General features: G+C 47.1%; 2 protein-coding genes across 7 annotated transcripts; one reads left to right on the forward strand and one right to left on the reverse strand.

Annotated features, from left to right (window-relative positions):
* Positions 1 to 1505: 1505 nt before the first annotated feature.
* Positions 1506 to 18386, reverse strand: upSET (SET domain-containing protein upSET). 3 transcript variants are annotated; one of them, XM_017078409.4, is made up of 8 exons: positions 18247 to 18386; positions 17136 to 17354; positions 10748 to 13261; positions 9546 to 10102; positions 9234 to 9432; positions 2520 to 9112; positions 2273 to 2461; positions 1506 to 2216 (listed from the first exon to the last, which is right to left on the reverse strand). In XM_017078409.4, the coding sequence occupies exons 3-7, from the start codon at positions 12643 to 12645 to the stop codon at positions 2277 to 2279; spliced, it is 9432 nt and encodes a 3143-aa protein (XP_016933898.3). In that variant the 5' UTR covers positions 12646 to 13261; positions 17136 to 17354; positions 18247 to 18386; the 3' UTR covers positions 1506 to 2216; positions 2273 to 2276. The 3 variants fall into 3 exon arrangements, with proteins under 3 accessions (XP_016933898.3, XP_016933899.3, XP_070853196.1); XM_017078410.4 differs by having other exon boundaries at positions 18170 to 18306; XM_070997095.1 differs by lacking the exons at positions 10748 to 13261; positions 17136 to 17354; positions 18247 to 18386 and adding an exon at positions 10160 to 10277.
* A 7-nt stretch (positions 18387 to 18393) lies between these two features.
* Nprl3 (GATOR complex protein Nprl3) lies at positions 18394 to 20998 on the forward strand. Of its 4 annotated transcripts, none has more exons than XM_036815822.3 (3): positions 18394 to 18529; positions 18907 to 19071; positions 19134 to 20998. In XM_036815822.3, exons 2-3 carry the CDS (start codon positions 18938 to 18940, stop codon positions 20827 to 20829), a joined length of 1830 nt encoding a protein of 609 aa, XP_036671717.3. In that variant the 5' UTR covers positions 18394 to 18529; positions 18907 to 18937; the 3' UTR covers positions 20830 to 20998. The 4 variants fall into 4 exon arrangements, with proteins under 4 accessions (XP_036671717.3, XP_036671716.3, XP_016933901.3 ...); XM_036815821.3 differs by having other exon boundaries at positions 18522 to 18601; XM_017078412.4 differs by lacking the exon at positions 18394 to 18529 and adding an exon at positions 18614 to 18764.
* Positions 20999 to 21069: the final 71 nt, after the last annotated feature.

A 21069-nucleotide genomic window follows, 5' to 3' on the forward strand; every position in this document is an offset into this window, starting at 1 on the left:
AGAAACTGGACTATTAATTGCTTCTTACCCAGTGAAAATAGGAATCGTAAATTATCATCAGCAAGGTGTTAACTTCTAATCACTTTTCCATTTCCCTTTGCTTTTACCAAAATGTATTATATCTGATGAACATATGCAGCCATATTTTTATTCCAATAAGTATAAATTAACTGCCTAAATAAAAAACATTTTCTATATTTTCATTTTATTTTCGTTTTATTTGTGTTTTTCGGTTTTTTGTTTATTGGTAAAGAATCTTATGAATTCATTTGTAATGTATTTTACAGACGAAGCTTGATTGCCGACTTCTTTAGGAGGCATGCTTGTGTTTGTGTTTAGTAAACAATTAACGTATTTAATTTACATCAGTTAAACCAAGATAGACTTATGACTAAAACCATTATGCTTAGACTTACAATTCAAATTCGCACTTATAAAGAATCTAGGTTTAGAGTAAAAATTATTACGAGTAGGTATTTTTCTTTCAAATAAGTTATAAATAATTTCGTTTATGTTTTATGCTAGAACTATCAAAATCTGTATTACGAAAACTACGAATTCTTCCATCCATATATATGCTTTACAGATAACTATAAATAGGTTTATAATAGGTCTTGTTTGTATTGTACAGCGCTAAAAAAAATTAACAACATACGTTCCATAAAATCGTCTTAGTAAACTTCATTGAATATATTACACTATTAAAGTTGCGTAGGCATATTTACAGAAATAAAAGTTAAATTTAAATTAAAAAGCGCTTCGCCTAAGACCACCTGCATAATTTTCTTATGTGGTTAGTGTAAGAAATAAAATTTCATATGTACAAAGTTATATGTATACACTATTTTTCCACATAGTTCTTAAAAACAGATTTGTAAACACCTTTACAACTTATTCGCAATTTTCTGTCTAGTTTATTCTCAATAACTAATCCTTTCTGAATTGATAGTGACAAAATTTTTTTCACAGGGTCAAAATGAGTTGAATTTCTTTTTTTTAAGTGTGCACATTAGTGACAAATGAAAAATGCAGCTGCAAGGAACATATACAAAACGGTCAATGTACAGAGTTTTCGTATACATTCCTCGATGTGCATTGATCATAATAAAATCCTTTAAAACTAATGACAAGCTATAAAAATAAAATATGTTACTTAAATAATTCGTAAATGTTTTATTTTATACAAAATTCGGAAAAGTTAAAAAAAAAATTAAGCCTAATTACGAAAATGGCTTCGGAAACTGTCCCCTGCTGCCTCTATTTACATTTTTTACGCGTTTCATCCAATTAACCCTCGCTTTGTACTCTTTTTAACTTACATCACTTGCTTAATAAGATAACAAGTATTTTTGTATTTTCTCCATTTGTTTGTATCTGGTATTTTAAAAATAATATTTACAGTGTTTTAGTCCCGGATTCTGATTTCTTGGTCTTGATTAACGTTCTTATTTTATATTGTTTGCCAAGATCTGCTCTAGGTAGTGGATTTTTAAATATTGCTTGCATTTTTAAGTCTGGCTAATTTTATTTGGGTAGATATTGTAGGTTACCGAGTTAAATATATTTTTTCTTTTATTTCTACGATTACAAGTAATTCAAAGTTTAAACGAAAGTAACACAAATTATAATTTGTAGGGATGGACACATCCCGATCTACTTCCGGCTCCTCGGCGATTGAATAAACTTAATAACTAAAAATACATATTCAATTACTAAACGAGCCAAGAGTGGTTTCTAACATCTCAATAACTTCAATTTTGGCTGCCTAATATAATTACATATTATATTGTATTATAGGTGTTAAGCATGTACACGTGCATATATATTGTAGGTTTCTTGTTTGTAAGTAATTTAAGCGGCTTGTTTGCTGTGACAAAAACGATACTATTAAATAACTAAGTAGTTTAGTAGAACGTTTATCCTCCTCTCCCGGATTTCCCAAATGGTTTTGCTAAGCAAAATGTTCTTCGCTTTGAAATATACATCCATTAATAGCATTCGCTTTGCTTGTTGAGCTCAATCGACATGTATGCAGGTCATACTATATGCGCGTTGTTATTTTCTTTAATTTAGTGTTTAAAATCAAGGAACGGTTAGCTTTTGTGTTTGGTGTGGGAAAGGTATCATCTAAAATAGCAAATTGGAATCCTTCTGCAGTTTAGCTTTTGTTGATGTCGGATTATTATTATTTCGTCATCAGTTTGTAGTTTGGTTTTCTGTGGATAATCAAGTGTTTAAAAATTACTTTTCCTTTTTAAGCTTTTTTACTCACCTCTTCAGATGCCATCTCGCCTGTTTGCCGCCGTTGTCACCTTTTCCAAGGCACTCGCAGCGGCGCCTGTGCCCAATCGATCGATAACCCGCGAGTCACACGAGATAGTCCGCTGCAAGCACCGCGATCGCTCGCTCATCTTCTCCTGCTGTTGCTCGAGAAGTGTGGGTGCAGCATTAAAGTGGCCACCTGCAGATCAGAAGCGATTTTAAACCTTACACTTGAGATTTTTAAAGACTTCACTTACCTTTTGGCTTGTCATCAAACATGTGCAGCTTTTGAGCCGTGCTCAGGATGCTGTTGACCGTGCTCAAGGTGGTGGCTGCTGGATCTACTAACGCATTCTTGGACGGCATCCTTCCGCTGGTGACGCCTAGAGCGTGCTGCAGATGGATACCGCTAGTGGATCCGCTCTTGATGCTGCTGCTGCCCTTATTGTTGTTGAGATTAACGTTCAGTTGCGGGTGGTGGTGCGCACTGATTGAGTTTCGCCGCTCCCGGATTGCGGCCTGGAATCGCTCCGGCGACTGCAGAGAGCACTTATTAATGGTCTGCGGCTTGACAAAGCAGCGATCCTTGTTGGTGCCCGTTGGCGTGGTGGGAGTAGTCGGAGTTGTGGGTGTTGTAGGCGTGGTGGGTGCCGTATCCACAGAAGGGCGGTGTCGCATCCGGTACTCGCTGATGGAAAGCTTACGTTTCGGCATGGGCGTGGGATCTGGTACAGTGAGCATGGGATTCAGTCGCGGGTCATGACTGGCGGTTCGCGTGTACAGCTTCAGTGGTGTGGTGGCCGGTGGCGGCATTTCAAGGGATGCAGCTGCCACTGTTGCTGCGACTATGTTGCTACTAACTGGCGTAACTGCTGCAATGCCAACAGGTTTGACTGCCGCTGTCGCTACTGCTGCTGCTGCTGTCTTAGCTTTTGTAGACTCCAGATATTCGGCCAAACTTGGCATGGTGTTAGTGATGGGACTGGGGTTGCTGGTTGGCGTCGGAGGATCCTGCAGCTTGCCGTAGATGGTGTTATAGAATGGCAGCGGCGTAACCTTGGTGGAGCAGTTGTTGACCAAAGGTTGGGGTGGATGGATCGCAGTAGGAGTGGGCTGGGTTATCAATACTGGGATGGGAGCTGCCTTTGGGGTGGTAACCGGAATCGGAACTGAAACTGGAGTGGCAGTCGGCATTGGAGTCGGATTGGTAGCAGTGATTGGAGCCGGTAGTGCTGGCCTCTGTATGTGGTTTGTCTTTAGCTTGCTGTCCTTCTCCTTGTCCTTTTCTCGTTCCTTGTCCTTGCCCTTTTGCTTCTCGTGCTTCTGCTTCTCCCGATCCTTTTTCTTGCTTTTCTTTTTCTCCTTTTTTTCCTTCTTCAAGGCTGCCGCAATAAGTGCCTGTTGCCGGCTGCCACACATGGACTCCCTTCGCCGACTGATGGCAGTCAGTTTTCCGCTGGCAATGGCAGCAGCCAGGCTCATGGGTCCTCCACTGGCGGGATGCGCCTCCTGGTGGTTGTTCTCCTTGCGATGCTGCTGCTGTTGAACCACCGTGGGCATGGGCATGCCAACCACTGTGGGTGGGGCGAGCGGCAGGCCGAGTCCCTTGCTGCTGTTCAGAAGGATGCTGCTGCTCAGGATCTGACTGTTCGGCTTGGTAAGCTCCTGCTCGAAATTAGTCTGCCTCTTCTTAGCTGTGGGCGGCGTACCCAGCAGTGATGAGACCATGGGCACCGGAGTAGGGGTGACTGGTGTAATACACATGGACATGGTGCGACGTCTCATTTGCTGCTGCTGCTGCTGTTGCTGCTGATCAGCATTGTTGTGTGCCATGTGTTTGGTCTTCCCATTTGCCGTAGCAGCCGGTAGACTAGGTGGCAAAAGAACCGGAGCTGTCATCGGTTTACTCTCTGGCTTTGTTGGCTGCGACGTCTTTTTCTTCGCCTCAACGACTGGTAGAGTGGGATTAGCAGCCGCCTTAAGCTTGTCCTTTTCCTTAGACTTTTTCTTGTCTTTCTTTGATTTTTTGAGCTGCTTTTCCTTCTCTCGCTTCTCCTCCTTATCCTTGGACGATTTTTTAGACTCTGCGCCACTGCCGCCGCTGCAGCTATTGCTCTTCTGACTGGAGGACGCGGATGCCGAGACTGCTGTAGCCTTCTTGTTTCTGGACTGCAGGTAGGAAATGTTTGCTGCATGGAAGGATAGCAAACGTTCCTGTATATCGTGTTCGGTGAGATTTTTGGTACTCGGGGGAGCAGTTCCGGTTGTTAATGCTGCGGCCGTTGAGTTGGCTGTCGCCGATGGAGTTGCATTTGATGCAACTGCTGCTGGAACCGGAAGTCCCGAAAGTGGTGGTGCTGCAACGGCTGCCGATTCCAGTTTAGGCTTTTTCTTTTGCGGCTCATCCTCCAATTTAAGAGGTGGCTGTCGAGCTTTGACTGCCACTTTGCTCACGTCGAGCAAAGTGGCTGCCGCAGCTGCGGCCGCTGCCGATGCAGTTACAGTCGCTGTCGTGCGCAGCAGAGATTCGCCCGGCTTGGGTTCCACTTTCGCCGGCTCCTTTTTAGGCGGCACTAGCTCTGGGGTTGCCTCCACTTTGGGCACCGCTGTGACAATGTTATTTTCAACTTTCGGTTCTACTACGGAGGGTTCAACTTTGGGTGCCTGCTGCTCCGACTGTTCAAGCAGCTGCTGGTTTTGCTGTTCACGTTGCTCCTCCTCCTCGCGCTTCACCTTGACCATTTCCTCAAACTTATCGCATGCCTGGCTCTCCTCGCGTTCCACGTCAATCTTAACGTCATCGGCGGCTGCACTCGTGTCCTCTGGCTCGATCTTGACCAGATTATCCTCGGCCACTATTTGATGGGTCCCCGGACTGGGCGAACGCAGGATGTCCACATCGTCGTCCTGCTCTTGTTGATTTTCTGTTTCTACCTTAAGGGCAGGCATACTGCCAGACTCCTCTCCCTCCTCCTTGGGCTCTCCGATAACATCGATGTGCGGCTCTTCAGATTCCACATTCGATCCATTGCTAACGACCACCAGTCGCCGCTTCTTTAGCGGTGTACTGAATCCATTCGCCAATGGCGAGACGGTTGGTGCCGGCTGAGGGGATGGTGTGGCAGGAACTGTCTGGTTTAGCTGCTGCTGAATTTCTTCAACCGGAGTGGTCTCTTCGCTGATAGCCTGTCGCAGCCAGCGCTTCTTCACAGATGAATTGTTCTGCAACGGCAGATGCAGTTGCTCTCGGGCAGCGACTGAAGTCGTGGACTCCGCCTGATGAATAAACTGCTCCACCTTAAGTAGTGCCGGCGCTGGCGAGGATTGGCCTTCGGGTTGATGGTGTAATTGCTCCCGTTCGCCGTTGATTTCGCTCATAGCCGCCTGTACGAGGCTATCCAAGCCAGAGGCATGCTGTTGCTCCGCCTGCTGGAACCAGCTGGACATGAGCGACTTCTTGGTCTTGGCCCCGCCGGGCGGGTACTTGAACTCGCCCAGCGAAGGCGACGCTGTCGCCGGTGCCGGCTGTTGCTCCAGAGGTCCCATGGCAGCCTCGATCAGCAGGCAGGCACTACTCACAGAGGCTGGAGTTGCTGGCAGGGAGTGCGATTGGGATGAGGGCGATTTGAATGACTCATTCGGCGAAGAGTTGTTGTGAGCCAAAGCTAGAAGAAGTCCTGCGGCCTGATCCTCTGATCCACTGTGATGCAAATGTGGATGCTGCACCTGGTCCTCCGATTCCGAATTGGTCAATGCATGCGACTCGCCATCTGACTCCACCAGGATGCTCTTCCTCCGTTTGTTGTTGCTGCCTCCCGGACCCAAGCCATTGGTATTGTTGTTGTAGCTGCGACTCACTTTACGCTTCTTCTTGTTCCGACGCTGGGCAGCTGCCGCCGCGGATGTGGTGCTTGTTGGCGTGTCCACATCCTCGCTGATGGAGTTGGAGCTACCACGCTTGTTGGGCGAGGCGGGCGAGTTACTCGCCTGCCGCTTGCCACCGCTACTCTGACGTGTCTCCTTCTTACCGCGAGCTTGCTGTTTCTCCATTTTTTCAATCGCTCGCAGAATGGCTTCCAACTTGCGATCTTCGCGCGACTGCTTCGGTTTATCCTTGGCCGTCGTTCCCGTGCTGGGTGTCGTAGTAGTACTAGACGAAACATCCTCTTCTCTGGAATCGGCTGACGAAGGAGATGCGGCTGGAACTGAAGCGGCCGAAAGAGGTGTCGATGGCTGCTGCTGCTGTTGTTGTTGATGCTTGGCAGGTGTCTTCTTTCCACCAGCCACCAATGGTTGGCCACCTATACTAACATTGTTGGTGGTAACCACAGGAGCCGCACTCTTCGTGGGTGAATTCAATTTGGTAGGCGTAGTCGCCGGGATTGCCTGGGCTCCGGTTGAAAAGATTATCTGCTGCTGGTGTTGCACTGGCTGAGGTTTTTGCTGACGTAGGGGCGACTGCGGGATGTTCATGTGCTGAGATTGTTGTTGTAGCTGCTGTGGTGATTGTTGTTGTACCCCTTGTTGCTGCTGCGGTTGTGGTTGCGTTTGTTGCTGCACTGTTGCCACTTTGATTGGCGTCACTATATGCGACGTGGGGGCGGCGTGCAGAGTTTGCAATGCACTCACTGCCATTCTAGCCTCATCCGCCATTTTCTGCTGCTGTTGTTGTTTCTGCTGCTGCTGCATGAAAGTTTGCTGCTGTTGAGCACCAGCCACATGTGGCTGCTGCGCCACTACGACATGCGGCTTTGGTGATTGCTGTTGCTGCGGTTGCCGGACAAAATAGGTGGCCATGGGCTGTTGTGCAGCTGCAGCAGCTGCGATAACAGCCAACGGCTCCTGACTTTGCTGTGGTTGGGGCTGCTGCAGCAAAGAAGATTGCTGCTGTATCGGCAACAGAGCATGTGGCTGCTGGTGCTGTGCCTGCTGTGCTGGTTTCGGCAATTGGGGGGAAAGCATCGGCGTAAGCATGGGTGTAGGCAGCGCAGCAAGGATCTGTTGCTGATGCTGTTGCGTGGGACTACGCTGCAGAAGCGACAATTGCTGCTGTGGTAACTGGTGAGAGTGCTGCTGTAAGGTCGGCGACTGCAGCTGGGTGGGTGTGGGCGATGGAATAGACACCGACGGCGAAGAGGACGACGTGCAGATGCCAGAGTCGTGCAGGACACTGGACATGGACACAGAGCACGAGTTGTTGCTGCTGCTGCTGCTTCCACCGCTGTTGTTGCAATGCACTCCGGGTACAGGTGCCGTCAGCGAAGCTGCCGTCGGAGAGGGCTTAAAGCCCAGATTTAACTGTCCAAGTTGCGGACTATTAAGACCCATTTGACTGCTCTCGCCGCTGGATGATGTAGAACGATTCCTGGAGTTTGGCAAAACACCCGCTGCCGCCGCTCCTACGCCCAATCCCATTGTTAGCTGTATGGCTGCCGCACTATTGGCCGCAGCTGCCGCCGCTGCTGCTGCTGCCGCCTTGTTTCGATGACTACTTCTTGGCTGGGTCGGCGGAGCCTGGAGCTGTTGCTGTACGGCCAGCGGTAGGGCAAAGAGACAGTCACTGCCCAAGTCGCAAGCGCAGCGGGTACTCGTCGGCTGGATAACGGCAGCATGCGACTTCTTCTGCTCCACCGCCGCCAGGTCGTGCGGCTCATGGCGGACCGTGATTTCTGTCTGGGCACGTATGTGCGTCAGTGCCACTATGTACAGGTGCAGCGTTCCCTTCTCAAAGTAGTGCTGCAGCTCGGCATTCGGCCGGCAAGAGCGGCGCACGAATCGTGCATCATTGCCATATGTCCTCGTATCCACGCACACCTCCGGTCCCTTGAGATACGAGGGCGGTTGCTGCGCCACTTGTGGCACACTTCCGTCTGGCCGCAGGGTCTGCATGGGCGCCTCTACTCCGGGCAGCTGGTAAAAGAACACAAACTGACCCGGCGTCTTGTGCGCCTTGAAGCTGTTCAGGTAATTACTGGGCGGGGGCGTGTTCATGTTGACGGTGGGGTTCTGGGTGCGGAACTGGGTGGTGAGCATATACTTGCCTCGTAGCTCATGGATGGGGGCATGCGGAGCCAACTCCACACTGCTGATCAGCACTTTGGCACCCGCATACGGGATGAGCTGTGCCCGTTGCTCAAGCTCACTGCTGCCGGCGGTCGACAGTTGTTGCTGAATCTGCCTCAAAGCCTTGTTCTCAGTGTTTTGTATGCTCTGCAACAGACTGGGCTGCTTCTGGATGGCGTGTAGGCGGGCGCGAAGTTCTGGCGAATAGTGATTGGTCACCGCATACTCGTAATTCTCGATCCACTGACGAAGATTGGCGGCATGCTTTTCGGCGGCCGTCAATGCTGGACTGCTGCCACCGCCACAAGATCCATCTCCACTAGACTTGCTCTTGCGTTTGCTGCTCTTCTTGCTGGATTTGCCGCCGCTGCTAGAGGGAGTACCGCTTCCGCTGCCGCTCTTCTCGCCACCCATGCCAACACCGCTCTTCTTTGTTTTCTTTAAGGCGGGGGTACTGCCCGCATTCTCTTTGGTTTTCTTTGACTTCTTGGACATGCCGGTGCCCGTGGCAAATCCGCCATTCAGACCAGAAGCCAGCCGGTGCTGCAACTCCTCGGACATCGGCAATCCACCACCGAGTCCACCGCTGATCGTCGTTCCAGCCGCCACAGCCGCAGCACCGTTTGCCGCTTGCGTAGCCACCAGCAGCATGTGCTCCTTGCGCTTTTGACGCTGCAGGGCTCGAGCTCTCGCCTTGTCCACCGCACGCGGTTGGCAGAGTTCGCACATGTACTCCTCCGGGATGTTCTGGCGGTCAATGCCCATGCAGTCAACATGTTGCCAGGCCCTATTGGAAAATTAAATATTTGATTAGTATTGATAAATCTTGAAACATTTTTAAAATTTTGGCAGTTTGGCAATAGACAATCTTTCGCGTAAAGGTATGTGGATAACTACAGGATACTTACGAGCACTTGTCACAGCAAATCATATACCCATCGTCATGGGTTAGTTCGCAGATGCAGCGCGTCACCGAGTCGTCCTCGGCCTCAGCTTCGGGTGCCGTTTCCGTCTCCTCGCCGGGATCAATGTCCGCGCTAGCCAGTCCCAAACGGGAGCTGCTGCTAATGGCAGAGTGAGCATCATCGTCGGCTTGATGGCGAGCAACTGAGTAAACAAGAGTGAAATAAAGAAATATTAGTGATTGAATTAAACAACTTTTCTTAGAAGACTTTAAATTATAAAAGGTTTATACTCCATTTTCCTTCCCATTTACTTACTTTGCTGTCCAAAGTAGTTGCAATATCCGCCTACCGCCGTCGGTGTTGGTTGACCACCAGCCACCGTGACACCGATTCCGCCCAGTGACCACTGCTGCGGCTGCTGGACCTGCTGTGCTGTTCCAGAAATCGTGGAATCCCCTGCAGGTGCCTGCGCCGGTTGCTGTTGTTGCTGGGAGGCATACGTGTGATCCTGCATTATAGCGTGCAATTGTTGCAGTCGTAGATCCTGCGTCAGCACTGGAACCGGACGCACCTCCTCGATGTACAGCTCCTCATCGTTGGCACTCAGCTGGTTGTGTCCCAAAAGATGCGGCGTCTGTTGTGGTGGTTGCGCCGGCGCCTGAGACGTACCCTTGACCAGAGCTGGCGAGGACTGTGGTGCTGAAGCTTCCACGTGGACTGGCACGTTCAGGGGCGTTAGGTGAAGAGGTGCAGCTGGCGTTGGAGTGGTGGTCGTGGCGAATCCGCTTGCACTGCTACTCCGCAGGGCTCCGAGATTACTCATGCTGGCGCTGTGGGTCAGGCTATTGCTGCTGCCAATTATGCTGTTCACGCTGGAATCAAAGAATTGTCTTGAATAGCTGTCTTGAAAATATCACAACACAATTTACGCTTCGCCATTGACGAGGCTTATTCTCCTACTGCAGTAGAACTGACTAGCTGGCCGATAGTTGTAAATACAAATTGTTTGACAGTAGTAAGAGCAAACTATCGATGCTTTGTAGAAAATTGACAATCGATCATCCTAGACACTCGTGACATTAGACTAACAAATCGATTATGAACGGTCACAATTAAAAGCTGGCAAATCGGTCCAAATATTTTAGCTCTAATGTCACTTATGTCAGTTAAATAGTAAAGGTTTTAAAGTAATTATTATTTTAATCAAAATAATACTTTTGGTAAAGAGTCAGAAATGTAGCTTTTGAATTCTAGAAAGAATCTTTTGACATTTCCCAACATTATTAAGTTTGTTATAATATATTTAACCTGTATAATTAAACTCTCCCTTGAATTTTTAGAATAAATAAAGAGCCCAAACCAGTAAAGATAAAAATTCCAAGATTTTTCTAGGTAATCTTGCTATAGTGTTAATTTTTGCTATTTTCTGTCGTTTTTTATATCAAATATAATTTGTTTTATTCCCAACTTGTTGCACTTTGCAAGACCAATAATTGTACTGCCATGTTAAAACTTACCCGTGCTTGTTGTAATACTCGATGACCGTTGGAGCCTTGCGACCGCCACCAATCACCTCGTGCTGCAGTTGCTGGTGTTGTTGGTGCTGCTTCCGTTCCAAGGACACTGACCTGCTGCTGGGCGCACTCACAGATTGACGTCGCGCCGCCGTCGCAGAGGACATGTAGGAGGAAATGGCCGCACTACCACTGGCAAAGCCATGTGACGAGATGCTCACCGAGGGCGTGGATGCAACCGTAACCGGCGGCGTTCCCGTGACCGTGAGGAAAGAAGCCGAGGATACCGGCTTTGAGCCGGCTGCCTGATAGTGGGCAAGCAGCAGGTTTCCCGGCTGATTTCCACCCGGACTACTGGCGGTTGTCCCATTGCTACTGCTGCTGCTGTTGCTGTAAATTATCTGGGTGGGAGGCGGCATGTTGCTACTGCCCGAAGCAGGAACATGCTGGAATCGCTGCTGCTGCTGGCTAAACGACTTCTGAGCCATGCTCTGCAGGATCCGGGCGGACAGTTCGTCGGTCATCTGAGTGCCGTTGACAATCATCACATCATCGGTGATCAGTGAAGAGTTGGCCACCCCATGCTGTTCATTGTCGCTGCTTCCGCTACTATTGTAATGGGTTCGTTTCGTTGCCTGCTGATGCTGTTGGGGATGCTGCTGGATGACGGTGCCATGGGAGTTGACAAACTTGATAGTTCCTCCGCCCGTGGCCTGACTTTGCTGCAGCAGATATCCTCCTCCTGCTACATTCGGCGACGTTTTTTGCTGCAATTGCGTGCCCTGCGGCAGGCTGATCTGCTGCTGCACATACTTGCTGTTCAGTTTGGTGACCTTCGCGGATGTGGGAGTGGTGACCATTGGCTGTTTCGCATAGGTAGCCGCTTGTTGTTGCTGCTGCTGTTGGGGCAAAGCGGCAATGGACAAGGCGGTCGATTGTTTCACAAACTTTGCCTTGGCTCCCGCCTTGTAGGTTTGCTGCTGCTGCTGCTGCGTGATGAAGGTTTTCAGCTGCTGGGCTTGTAACTGCTGCTGCTGTTGTTGTTGCTGCTGCTGTTGCTGTTGCGACATATTGCTCACGCTCTTGACCGTGATCTTTTGATTGGCCTTCTTCAGAAGAGCAGCATTTCCACCTAACGCTGTTGCCGTGGCATTTACATACTTTGGCTGCGCCGGTTGCACCATAATCTGCGATGGACTTGCCGGCACATAGGACTGCAGGCGGGTAGCGACTCGGGAGCCCAAAGTCACTTTCTGCAGGGTGGCATGCGGATGGTGTTGCTGCTGCTGTTGCGCCTTAAATGCGCTTATGCTGCCGAACTTTTGAGGCTGCTGCTGGCCCTTGGCCGGCGATGCCGTCACATACGGCAGACTCTTGGCTCCCAGGTAGTTAAGCTGCTGTTGTTGCTGCTGCTGCGTGCCTCCTCCTTGGACTGGTGCCTGCTTCGAGAGCACCGTGAGATTGCTAAGCAACAGTTTAGAGTTGTGCGGAGGTGCAGCAGCCGAAGCGTCGATGATGACATTGCTGGTGCTACCGTCAGTGGTCACAATTTTGTAGATCTGGGGATTGATCAGCTCTTGACCGGAGCTGCCCGACGAAGCTGACGTCGCGCCTAATGCTCCGGTTCCGGCTGCTGTACGCACCGCGTACTTTTGCGTCGTGTTCATCGACTGGGACTGGCTGGCGCTAAGGATTTGGCGCGTACTGATGGACATGCGACGCTGCATGATGCGTTGCAGCTGGGCCTGCGTGGACAGGCTGCTGCCATCGATGACGATGTGCGGGGGCGGCGGCTGGGGGCCACCGGCTATTCCCACGCGATTGATGCTGCTGGTGCTGCCGCCGCCACTGCTGCTCACGGCGGGCTCCACGAAGACCGTGTCGTGGCTGGACATGGGCATGGTGATGGTGCTGCTGCGGCAGTTCGGACTGCGAACTAAAATTAGACGTGTATTTAGAGGGGGGAGCCTTGATTCGGCTTGAGAGTTCACTCGCTTGGTAGAGTTCGGTTTCGGTCTCGGTTTTAGTTTCTATTTCACAACACTACTTCACAGGCAAAGCCGTCATGTTGCTGCCGGTTCTGCTGATGCAGTTTCTGCTCCTGCTGACGCTGGGCCTTCGTTGACGTGCCCCCAAAACATTGGGGGCTCAATGCATAACCTCTGGCTCTGGCACGGAGGACGGAGGCTGAGACTCCCAGTGGTAAAAATTGTAGGCGTAGGCGATGGTGCGCGCTTGATTTGCTTAGACGGTGTCCAACTCTGTGCCACATCACATTGTCAGCCATCACAATCATAACGCTGCGAAAGATTAGACGACTTCCTCCGCGTGCTTCCTGGCTCCTTCGCTCCTGATTCCTCTGATTGGCACCCTGTTTATGGATCCTTATCCTGAAACTGATTGTATCTTGTGAAGATGATAATCCCGCCCTGTAGATTTTGCGTTGTTGTCCGTCGTTGTATGTTAAAACTTGTATTTTGTGGATACGGTCTTCACATAAACGATCTTTCGTTGTTTCTGCAATGAGTCAAAAAAGAAAAAACCAATTAAATATATGAAAAATAATTCGAGTTTTATTATAAACATATATTTGCAGTTCAGATTTACTGGTTTTCTTCAAAATGAATTAAATTTCCAGATTTCTACTATGAACTGTAAAAATGTTTATTACTTTTCTAATATCGAGCAAGCAAAAGGTACAAAAACATTTGATTATTGAAAATTGAATTATTCAATTTCAAACCTTATAGAAGAGAAAATTTTAAATTTTATATACAAATTTTCAAAAAACTCCTACTGGTATTATCGATAAAATCAAGGGAGGCGCTCATCTCTAACATCCAGGAGTGGCATTGCCAACTGCAATTCGGATTTGTGTTATGTAATAAAATAAAAAGCACAGCGCTGCCAACGGGCGCCAAAAATACGCATGCGCACTTCAAACGTCAATATCCGCGTTTATTCTGCGTATGTACTTTCGTCTATGCTTTCGGAATGTGCTTCGTGGTGGCTGCTGCACTTGCTGTAAACTTGAACGCAGCATCAGGGAGCGGAAAAGCATTTCTGCGAAACGGCAAAGCGAAAACAGTGCGAAAGGTGCGCCAAAGCAAAGCAAGGGATTGTGCATTGTTTACACTTGTGTGAGTGTGTCTGCTTTTGCATGTGTAGTGTGACCCCCCTGGCCAATAAAAACACAAACAACGTTTGGCACTTGTGCATTTGGCTTTTATGGAAACCAGTTTTTCTCTATTTTGCTTTGTTTATGCGCATCGCTAAATTGCCAATGCAGTTGCCCACTGTCAAAAGCGTCCCAAATTAATTGACAAAGATTTCCATCTTTGAATTTCTTTTGGTATATGACGTTATTTCTAATTTAGATTATGATTTTTAAAGTTTAGGCTATTTTATTTTCAAGACATTTTATAGAATTCGTTTGGTTTTTAGAGTCAAATCCGTGTGACTAGGGCTTATACACAAAATTTTTAACTATCTAATAAATGTTCAATTAAATATAAGTTTGTTTTGACTAAGCATAAAGGTATTACCTCCCTAATACCAATAACAACTTATTGCAACTAACCACTGACCTCCTGCAAGTAGTCAATATTTTGCCATGTTTTGCTAACAATTTCTCTAATTCTCTAATTTATTGCACATTCCGCGCATTTGCCCCGTCTTTCGCATTGCAAAGCAGAGAGCCAAAGCAAAAAAGCAAAGCGGAGCGAAAAGTGAATGCACTAATTTCGCCTTGGCATCCGGCGCGGCATTCATCGCTAGTTGTAGTTGTTGTGGTGGGGTTTTTTGTCGTTGCTTTTGTCGCTGGCTTTTCAGTTTCTTGTATCTATTACACATTGCACTGGCAACTTGCACTTGGATATCCCACCTGCGTGCCTGTGTGTGCGTGTGCGAGAGTGATTGTGCTGGTTGCCAATTTGCGCCTATTGTAGATACAATTTCTAATTGAAACAGAGAACAGGGAGCAGCGCAATTGATTCCCCAATTGAATAGTGAATCTGGGAAAGCACAGCCAAAGCTTATGTAACCTTTTGCCTATTTCCTGTAGATACAATGTGCAATTATGTAAAGGCCGCCGACAGGTTAATCGATAAACGGATTTTACAGCTTCAAGCTGGATTGTATGTGTACGACCCAGGAAGTGGGGCTCAGAACTTTATCGATAACGATGGTAGGCATTTCTCATTTCCGTTTTGCTTTAGATTTCAAAATTGAAACAAAGAGAGGCCACAAGATAACGGCACAAATGGGGGCCTGCAGTAAATTTTGATTTGGGTTACTTACACACACACTCACTAGCATCGGGCGCTATATCTGAACTTTTACAGCAAATCTTACAACGCTGCTAGTTAAAAATACCCAGGCGAGAGAGGGACGGAGGAGAATTTGAATTTGATTCTCTCATCCTCGCAAAGGTGAAATATGTACACGCACACACACGTGTGCGAGAGCCAACCCTACCCCAACCCCAACAACAACATCATCATCGGCGAGTAAAATGCGCGCCATAAACAAATTACACACAAGCTCACAAAATAAGCCCCATTCGAGCCCATTGTCGGGTCGTGGGTGTGAGCAAGACAGCAGCAGATCGCCGTAAATCGTGGCTGCAAATGCACGTTGGAAACTTATCGCACACACACATGTAAGAAGAGGCCGCGGTGTTTTTGAGCAGGGGCGGATCCAGGGGGATAATTGGGGATTGTTTACCCCCAAAAAAATATGTTGTAATATCAACAACCAAAATCATAAAAATAATATACATTTTCAAACAGTTTCCTCTCGATTCATAAAGCTCCCCTTGCGATTCAGCCCCTGCTTTTTCGTGTCATTGTTGTTGGGTTTTTTGTTGCATCGCTAGATGAAGTAGAACAAATACAAAGCTTATCGACAAACACACCTACAGTGTGTCGAAAAGAGAAAGACTCCCATTGTGATCTACTGAATAAAAATGAACCTGCAATTAAAAATAGTAATGTTGCTCATATTAGTTTGTTGACCAATGGACTACGTGACTGCACAATAATATTGGCTGTATGTACTTTCATTGACACAAACGCCGACCGTATAATGGGCATTAGCTTTTGCATACGGGCTATTCGCTAGTTTGTAGTGTCTTATTTTAGTTTATTTTTTTTCTCTATTTCTGCATGGCTAAAGTGTGTGCATAATACGATATATTCCCCTACATTAGTTGAGATTTGATTTCAAAGATTTATGAGTACCATTGAAATACACCTTTTTCAAAATTTGATGGAGGGTTGGGGGAGGTGTTTTTAGGGTTGCTCAGGGGTCGTGATTTTGGAGCAGCGACAACCCTTGGAATTATCGAGTATGAGGAGCTTGCTTTCGCGAATTTACGTTTATCCGATGGTCTGGTCTGCGCTGCGCAGAAAATAACGCAAAACGAGCGCAGTGCAAAAAGTTGTCTATCAACTTTTGCTTTCATTTTGTGGCGAAAATTCGCGCGTACAGAGCGCAAGGCATAAATAACAATTGCAAAAATCACGTATGCGCGAGGAGCAGAACAGGAACCTTCGAGCAATGTCTGTGTGCAAGAGCGGGACAAATAGACCTACCGCTCACACACACACACTAGCCCACTGTTAACTGCGGCCAACTTCGCGGCGTACAAACGTGTAAACGAAGAAACACGCAATAAAATGTTTGACGAAAACAAGAGGAAAGAAAAGCGAATACAATCTATATTTGTGCTAACATTCTGGATAAGAAACCAATATGGCGACGTCAGCATTGTTAAACTGAATTGGAATTATCAAAATGCACTTTTCGCTGCACTTTGTTGATAATTTTTTCCCGAATGTCTTATGCGCATGTCAAAACATTGGAGGAGACAACAAAAACACTCCTCGGCATACACATTGTAATGAAAATGCGGCAAGGGTGTGCCTCTTTGAATTGTGATTCAAATACTGCATTACTTTGGGCACTTGAGCAAAACAAACTGCAAATAATTAACATTTAACAAAACATTTCCGTCGGGCTGGCAACTCTGTGCTTGGGGTATATTACGCACATCTAACTTCACGTTGCACAAAACGGAATCGAAAGCAAAACAAATGAACCCGCGAACGTGTGCGAGCGAGCACGCTATACTGACGGCCAGTGGGGAGAAGAATATGCAATCAAATATGGCGACACACAGTACACAGTATGCAAAAAAAAAAAGAAAGCAAGAAAATCAAGGCATCAACAAATGGAATATTTAACTTGCTCGAATCAACATTGAATCGGAATTACATTAGTTGGGAACTGATTTATTTGCATGACTTATTCGGGGATCTTTTTATCGATTCAAAGTTACTTTTCGATTTGGGCGCGCACTCACACACACAAGCACATTGGTTTTACTCACCGTTTACTTTGTTAATATTTAAGTTTTCACTTCATTTTGCACAATTTATGTAGTTTAATTTGACGGCAAGCTACGTGGTTTATTGCTTCTCAGAGCTATTTATTTCAATTTTTCGAAAACACTTTGTATTGAATTGTACACTTGTTTTTTTGTTCTGTTGCACATTGTTGATTCGCAGCATTCAAACGATGGCGCGACGCTGTTTCGAACGTTTACTACCTGCACAAATCAAAATGTTTCTACTTTGATTAATCAATTTTATTATTATTAATACCGTATGGCACGAGAAACAGAAGACAAAACGCGCAAAGAAAACACATACACGGATGGGGCAAAAGACGTGTGTAGGAGCGAGACGACTGGTCTGTTCGGCCAGGCGCACAGCTAGTGTGACCGTTCTGACTTGTGGCCGAGCCTATTATCGGCTATTTTATTTTGTTCGCCTGCCCTGCTTCTTCCTCTTCTTGGTTTTTGTGTTGCTCTGTATCCCCGCTTTAGCCTATTACCACTGCGCCTGGCCATTCCGAAATGCTGTACGTACATATTTCGATTTCGCCTTTCCGCCTATTCGTTGATACCCACACAAACGTATATCTGTGCATGCCTTTCTACGTAGGTATGTGTAAAATCTATACACACGGATGTTGGCGCACATATACACAAAAAGCAAAATAGTTAAATGTTGTTAACTATTCGGCAACGAGCCAGCTACTCACATTCCTAACAGCAATCAAACTGTGCAGACTACCGAAAAAATGTAACAAAAAAAACAGATACACAAAAAATAGAGAAGAAAATAGACAGGGAAAGTGACAATAAGTCGAATTCAACTTATTGGCCACCTTTCGGCCAAAGACTATGAAATTAATTCAGAAATTGAGCGCACAGTCAAGTAAACTATACTTTTTGTACAATTCTTTATACCTTTCCTACACTCACACAAATACTATATATATGTATATATAGACCGCGGCTAGTACACGTTTAGCGTCATCTCGCTCCCACCTACGCTCTGCTCGTATTTTGCCTCTCACATTGTGTGTGTTTTCCTCTTTTCCAACACGCTAATAAGAAATCGTCAAATTAAAAGTGATTTTGCAGCCAAACTAACACGTTTCACGGGGGAATTTCATAGTTCTGCGATTGCCGCGCTCGCATACTACGCTCCCAGCTATTTTCACAAATTTATTGTTGACGTTTTGAGCACAATTTTCACACGTTTTGCTCACAACTTTCCGCTTCTTAGAAATTAGCGACTGACCAACCGAAGACGGTCACACTACAGCGGGCGATGAATCGTTATCGCGCGACCAGGGCTGCGGAACGATAACGATTGACAAATCGATTGATTTCATAAACTAGTTCCATGAACCAGATCGATTACTCAGCTGGCGGTAAGACCGTGCTTTGTTTTTTCTTTAATTTTAATACTGGCTTAAAACAATGTTTTATAACTAAATTAAAAAGTGAATATTCATTTTTATTTAAGTATCTAAAATTTTTTTTATCGATGTATTTTAAGCGGAATAATAGACAGCCACACTGCTGCAATGCAGAAATAAAATAAAAAAATTATGTTATTTTATATATGTTAACTTTGCAAGATATATTTTATGAACTCAACTTGAGGTACACTTAGAATAGATGAAAACCTGTCCAAGGTGTGGCTGGGAGATAAAATGGTTCCGAAATTCCATCTGGATTTCGAGGACTGACCCTGACACCAGCTGATTATGAAAATATTCTTACATATTTTTGTTGTTACTTAAAGATAGAAGAGAGGTCATCTCCAACTTTCCGCCATGGACACAAATGTCAACCCCCTGGCTGTAATCCTCGTTTACTTCGATAGCAAGGGAGACCGGCTGTTGTATAGATATCCCTACCAAACACTTGGCCAAACGGAGGAGACCAGCGATGAGCAGAGGAAGTCCAGGTGAAGTTACTATTTCAAACCTTTTTCACTTCGATTTCAACTTGTTGATATTGATCCCACAGGAAGCGCAATCCCTATGCCGTGGCCCATGTGGACGACCTGCTGCAGACGCCCACCCACTTGGGGGCTTCCCAGGGCCAAGGACAGCTGCAGGGATTCGCCGATGAGGTGCTGTCGGCTCTATTTGCTGTGAAGCCACAGCTGTGTAACCAGAAATTCGAGCTCAAACTGAACGACGTGCGCTTCGTGAGCCACCCCACGCTGATTCCCCAAAGGAGTGGAGCCATGGCCAAGCAGCAGATGCTCATCAACATCGTGTTCGCGCTCCACGCCCAGGCCAGCTACTCGATTGTGAAGTGCTACCATGAGCTGAGCAAGCGCCTGGGGCTGGCTCTGAAGTTCGAGGAGCAGCGCAGTGGCTATGTAACCGAGCAGACGGCCCACATGGCACGCACCCACGACGAGCAGCAGCAACAGCCGCTGGAACGGACCCTGGAGCTGATTGCAGAACGTTGTAGTTTGGCGCAGGCCCTGCGCTCCATCTTCCACGATCTGTGCACCACCGGGCTACTAAGTACCTCGCTGAATCACAACCTTACGCTGTGTTTCTGTCTGCCGGCCAAGGCACACCAGCTTCACAAGAAGGGAAGCATGGTTGATCCGGAGACCATTGATCGTTGTCTTCGTGCCCTGAAACCCTATCACGGCATGCTGTTGCTGGTCGATTTTGCAGAGCTGCTGGACTGCGTTCCACCGACAGGGGCTCGGATGCTGTGGCAACTTGTGGACGCCTACAACCCACTGATCAGCCTCCAAAGCATGGCCTCCAAGGCGGACTTGAGCATCGAACATGTATACAAGCTGGTCTCGCATTTAGTCTACTGGGCCAAGGCCACTATCATATATCCTCTGTGCGAGACGAACGTTTATGTGATCGCGCCAGATGCCCCATTGCACACAAAATCTCATCTGGTGGAGAAGTTCTCCGCTCGATTCGCTGGAATGTCACTGTTCGAGGTGATCTCGGATTTCTCGTTGCCCACTTCGATTGGACATTTGACCACGCCACTGCAACAGCCGGCGCGGCAGGGTATTCTCGCACAGATGGTCATTTGGATGCTGCAGCACCATTTGCTCATGCAGCTACACACGTACGTTCAGTTTATGCCCAGCGAGGATGAGTTCGGAGACTCGGCCTCCTGCAGCAATCATCTGAGGGATGCCGTTAGCGATGAGGAGGGAGAGCAGGAGCAGGATGCGGATGAGTTGCACGAGGGCTCCATGTTGAGCATGTCCAGTCAGCCGCTTCCCGTGCCAGCGGTCTCAATCGGTGGCCATCGACGTGACGCCTCTGAAGACCACTCTTCCCTGGCCTCCGACAACATCGCCGTGCAACCTTCGTCCAGCCATAAGTCCAACTTCAGCATCACCGCCTCGATGAGCACGGATAACTGTGACAGCCTGGACTCCATGGAGGACGAGCAGAAGCTAAAGGAGCTGCTACAGGTCTTCAGCGATGCGGATCGAGCCGCTATTCGGCGCATTCCCGCTTCCGCCAACGTCGACGATCTCTCGCTGCTGGTAAAGCTCTACCAGATGGGCTACTTTAAGAGCGAGCACCACCTGGAGGAGATCATGTACTTCGAGAACCTTCGCCGTTCGCAGCTGCTGCAATTGCTGGACAAGTTCAGGGATGTGCTCATCATCTACGAGACCGAAGATCCCGCCATCGCATCCATGTATAACAATACCAAGTAGATTTGGTCGAATTTTGCATTCCTAGAAGTTAATGTTGAATGTTTTTGTTAGTTAATTAAGATATATAATCTATTAAATAGAAATGCATACAGTTTGTAAAGTCTTCAAAAGAAAACCAAATTAATTTTCGGTTGCACTAGCAAAAATAAATAATTATTTACTATTCTAAGCGAAATCCTTTGTTCATTCAGTTTGGCTCATTTAAAATAGGATTTTTTTGTTTTTTTATACATATTTTAT

The sequence above is a fragment of the Drosophila suzukii genome, chromosome 3, assembly GCF_043229965.1.
Source record: "Drosophila suzukii chromosome 3, CBGP_Dsuzu_IsoJpt1.0, whole genome shotgun sequence".
In the NCBI taxonomy this organism is placed as follows: Eukaryota; Metazoa; Arthropoda; class Insecta; order Diptera; family Drosophilidae; genus Drosophila; species Drosophila suzukii.

Coding starts and splice junctions, on each gene's coding strand:
- upSET (XM_017078409.4), bottom strand. CDS start 12,645: ATGCCCATGTCCAGCCACGACACGGTCTTCGTGGAGCCCGCCGTGAGC. Junction 10,103..10,747: donor GAGTATTACAACAAGCACGG/GTAAGTTTTAAC, acceptor CTTTGATTCCAG/CGTGAACAGCATAATTGGCA. Junction 9,433..9,545: donor CAACTACTTTGGACAGCAAA/GTAAGTAAATGG, acceptor TTGTTTACTCAG/TTGCTCGCCATCAAGCCGAC.
- Nprl3 (XM_036815822.3), top strand. CDS start 18,938: ATGGACACAAATGTCAACCCCCTGGCTGTAATCCTCGTTTACTTCGAT. Junction 19,072..19,133: donor GATGAGCAGAGGAAGTCCAG/GTGAAGTTACTA, acceptor TTGATCCCACAG/GAAGCGCAATCCCTATGCCG.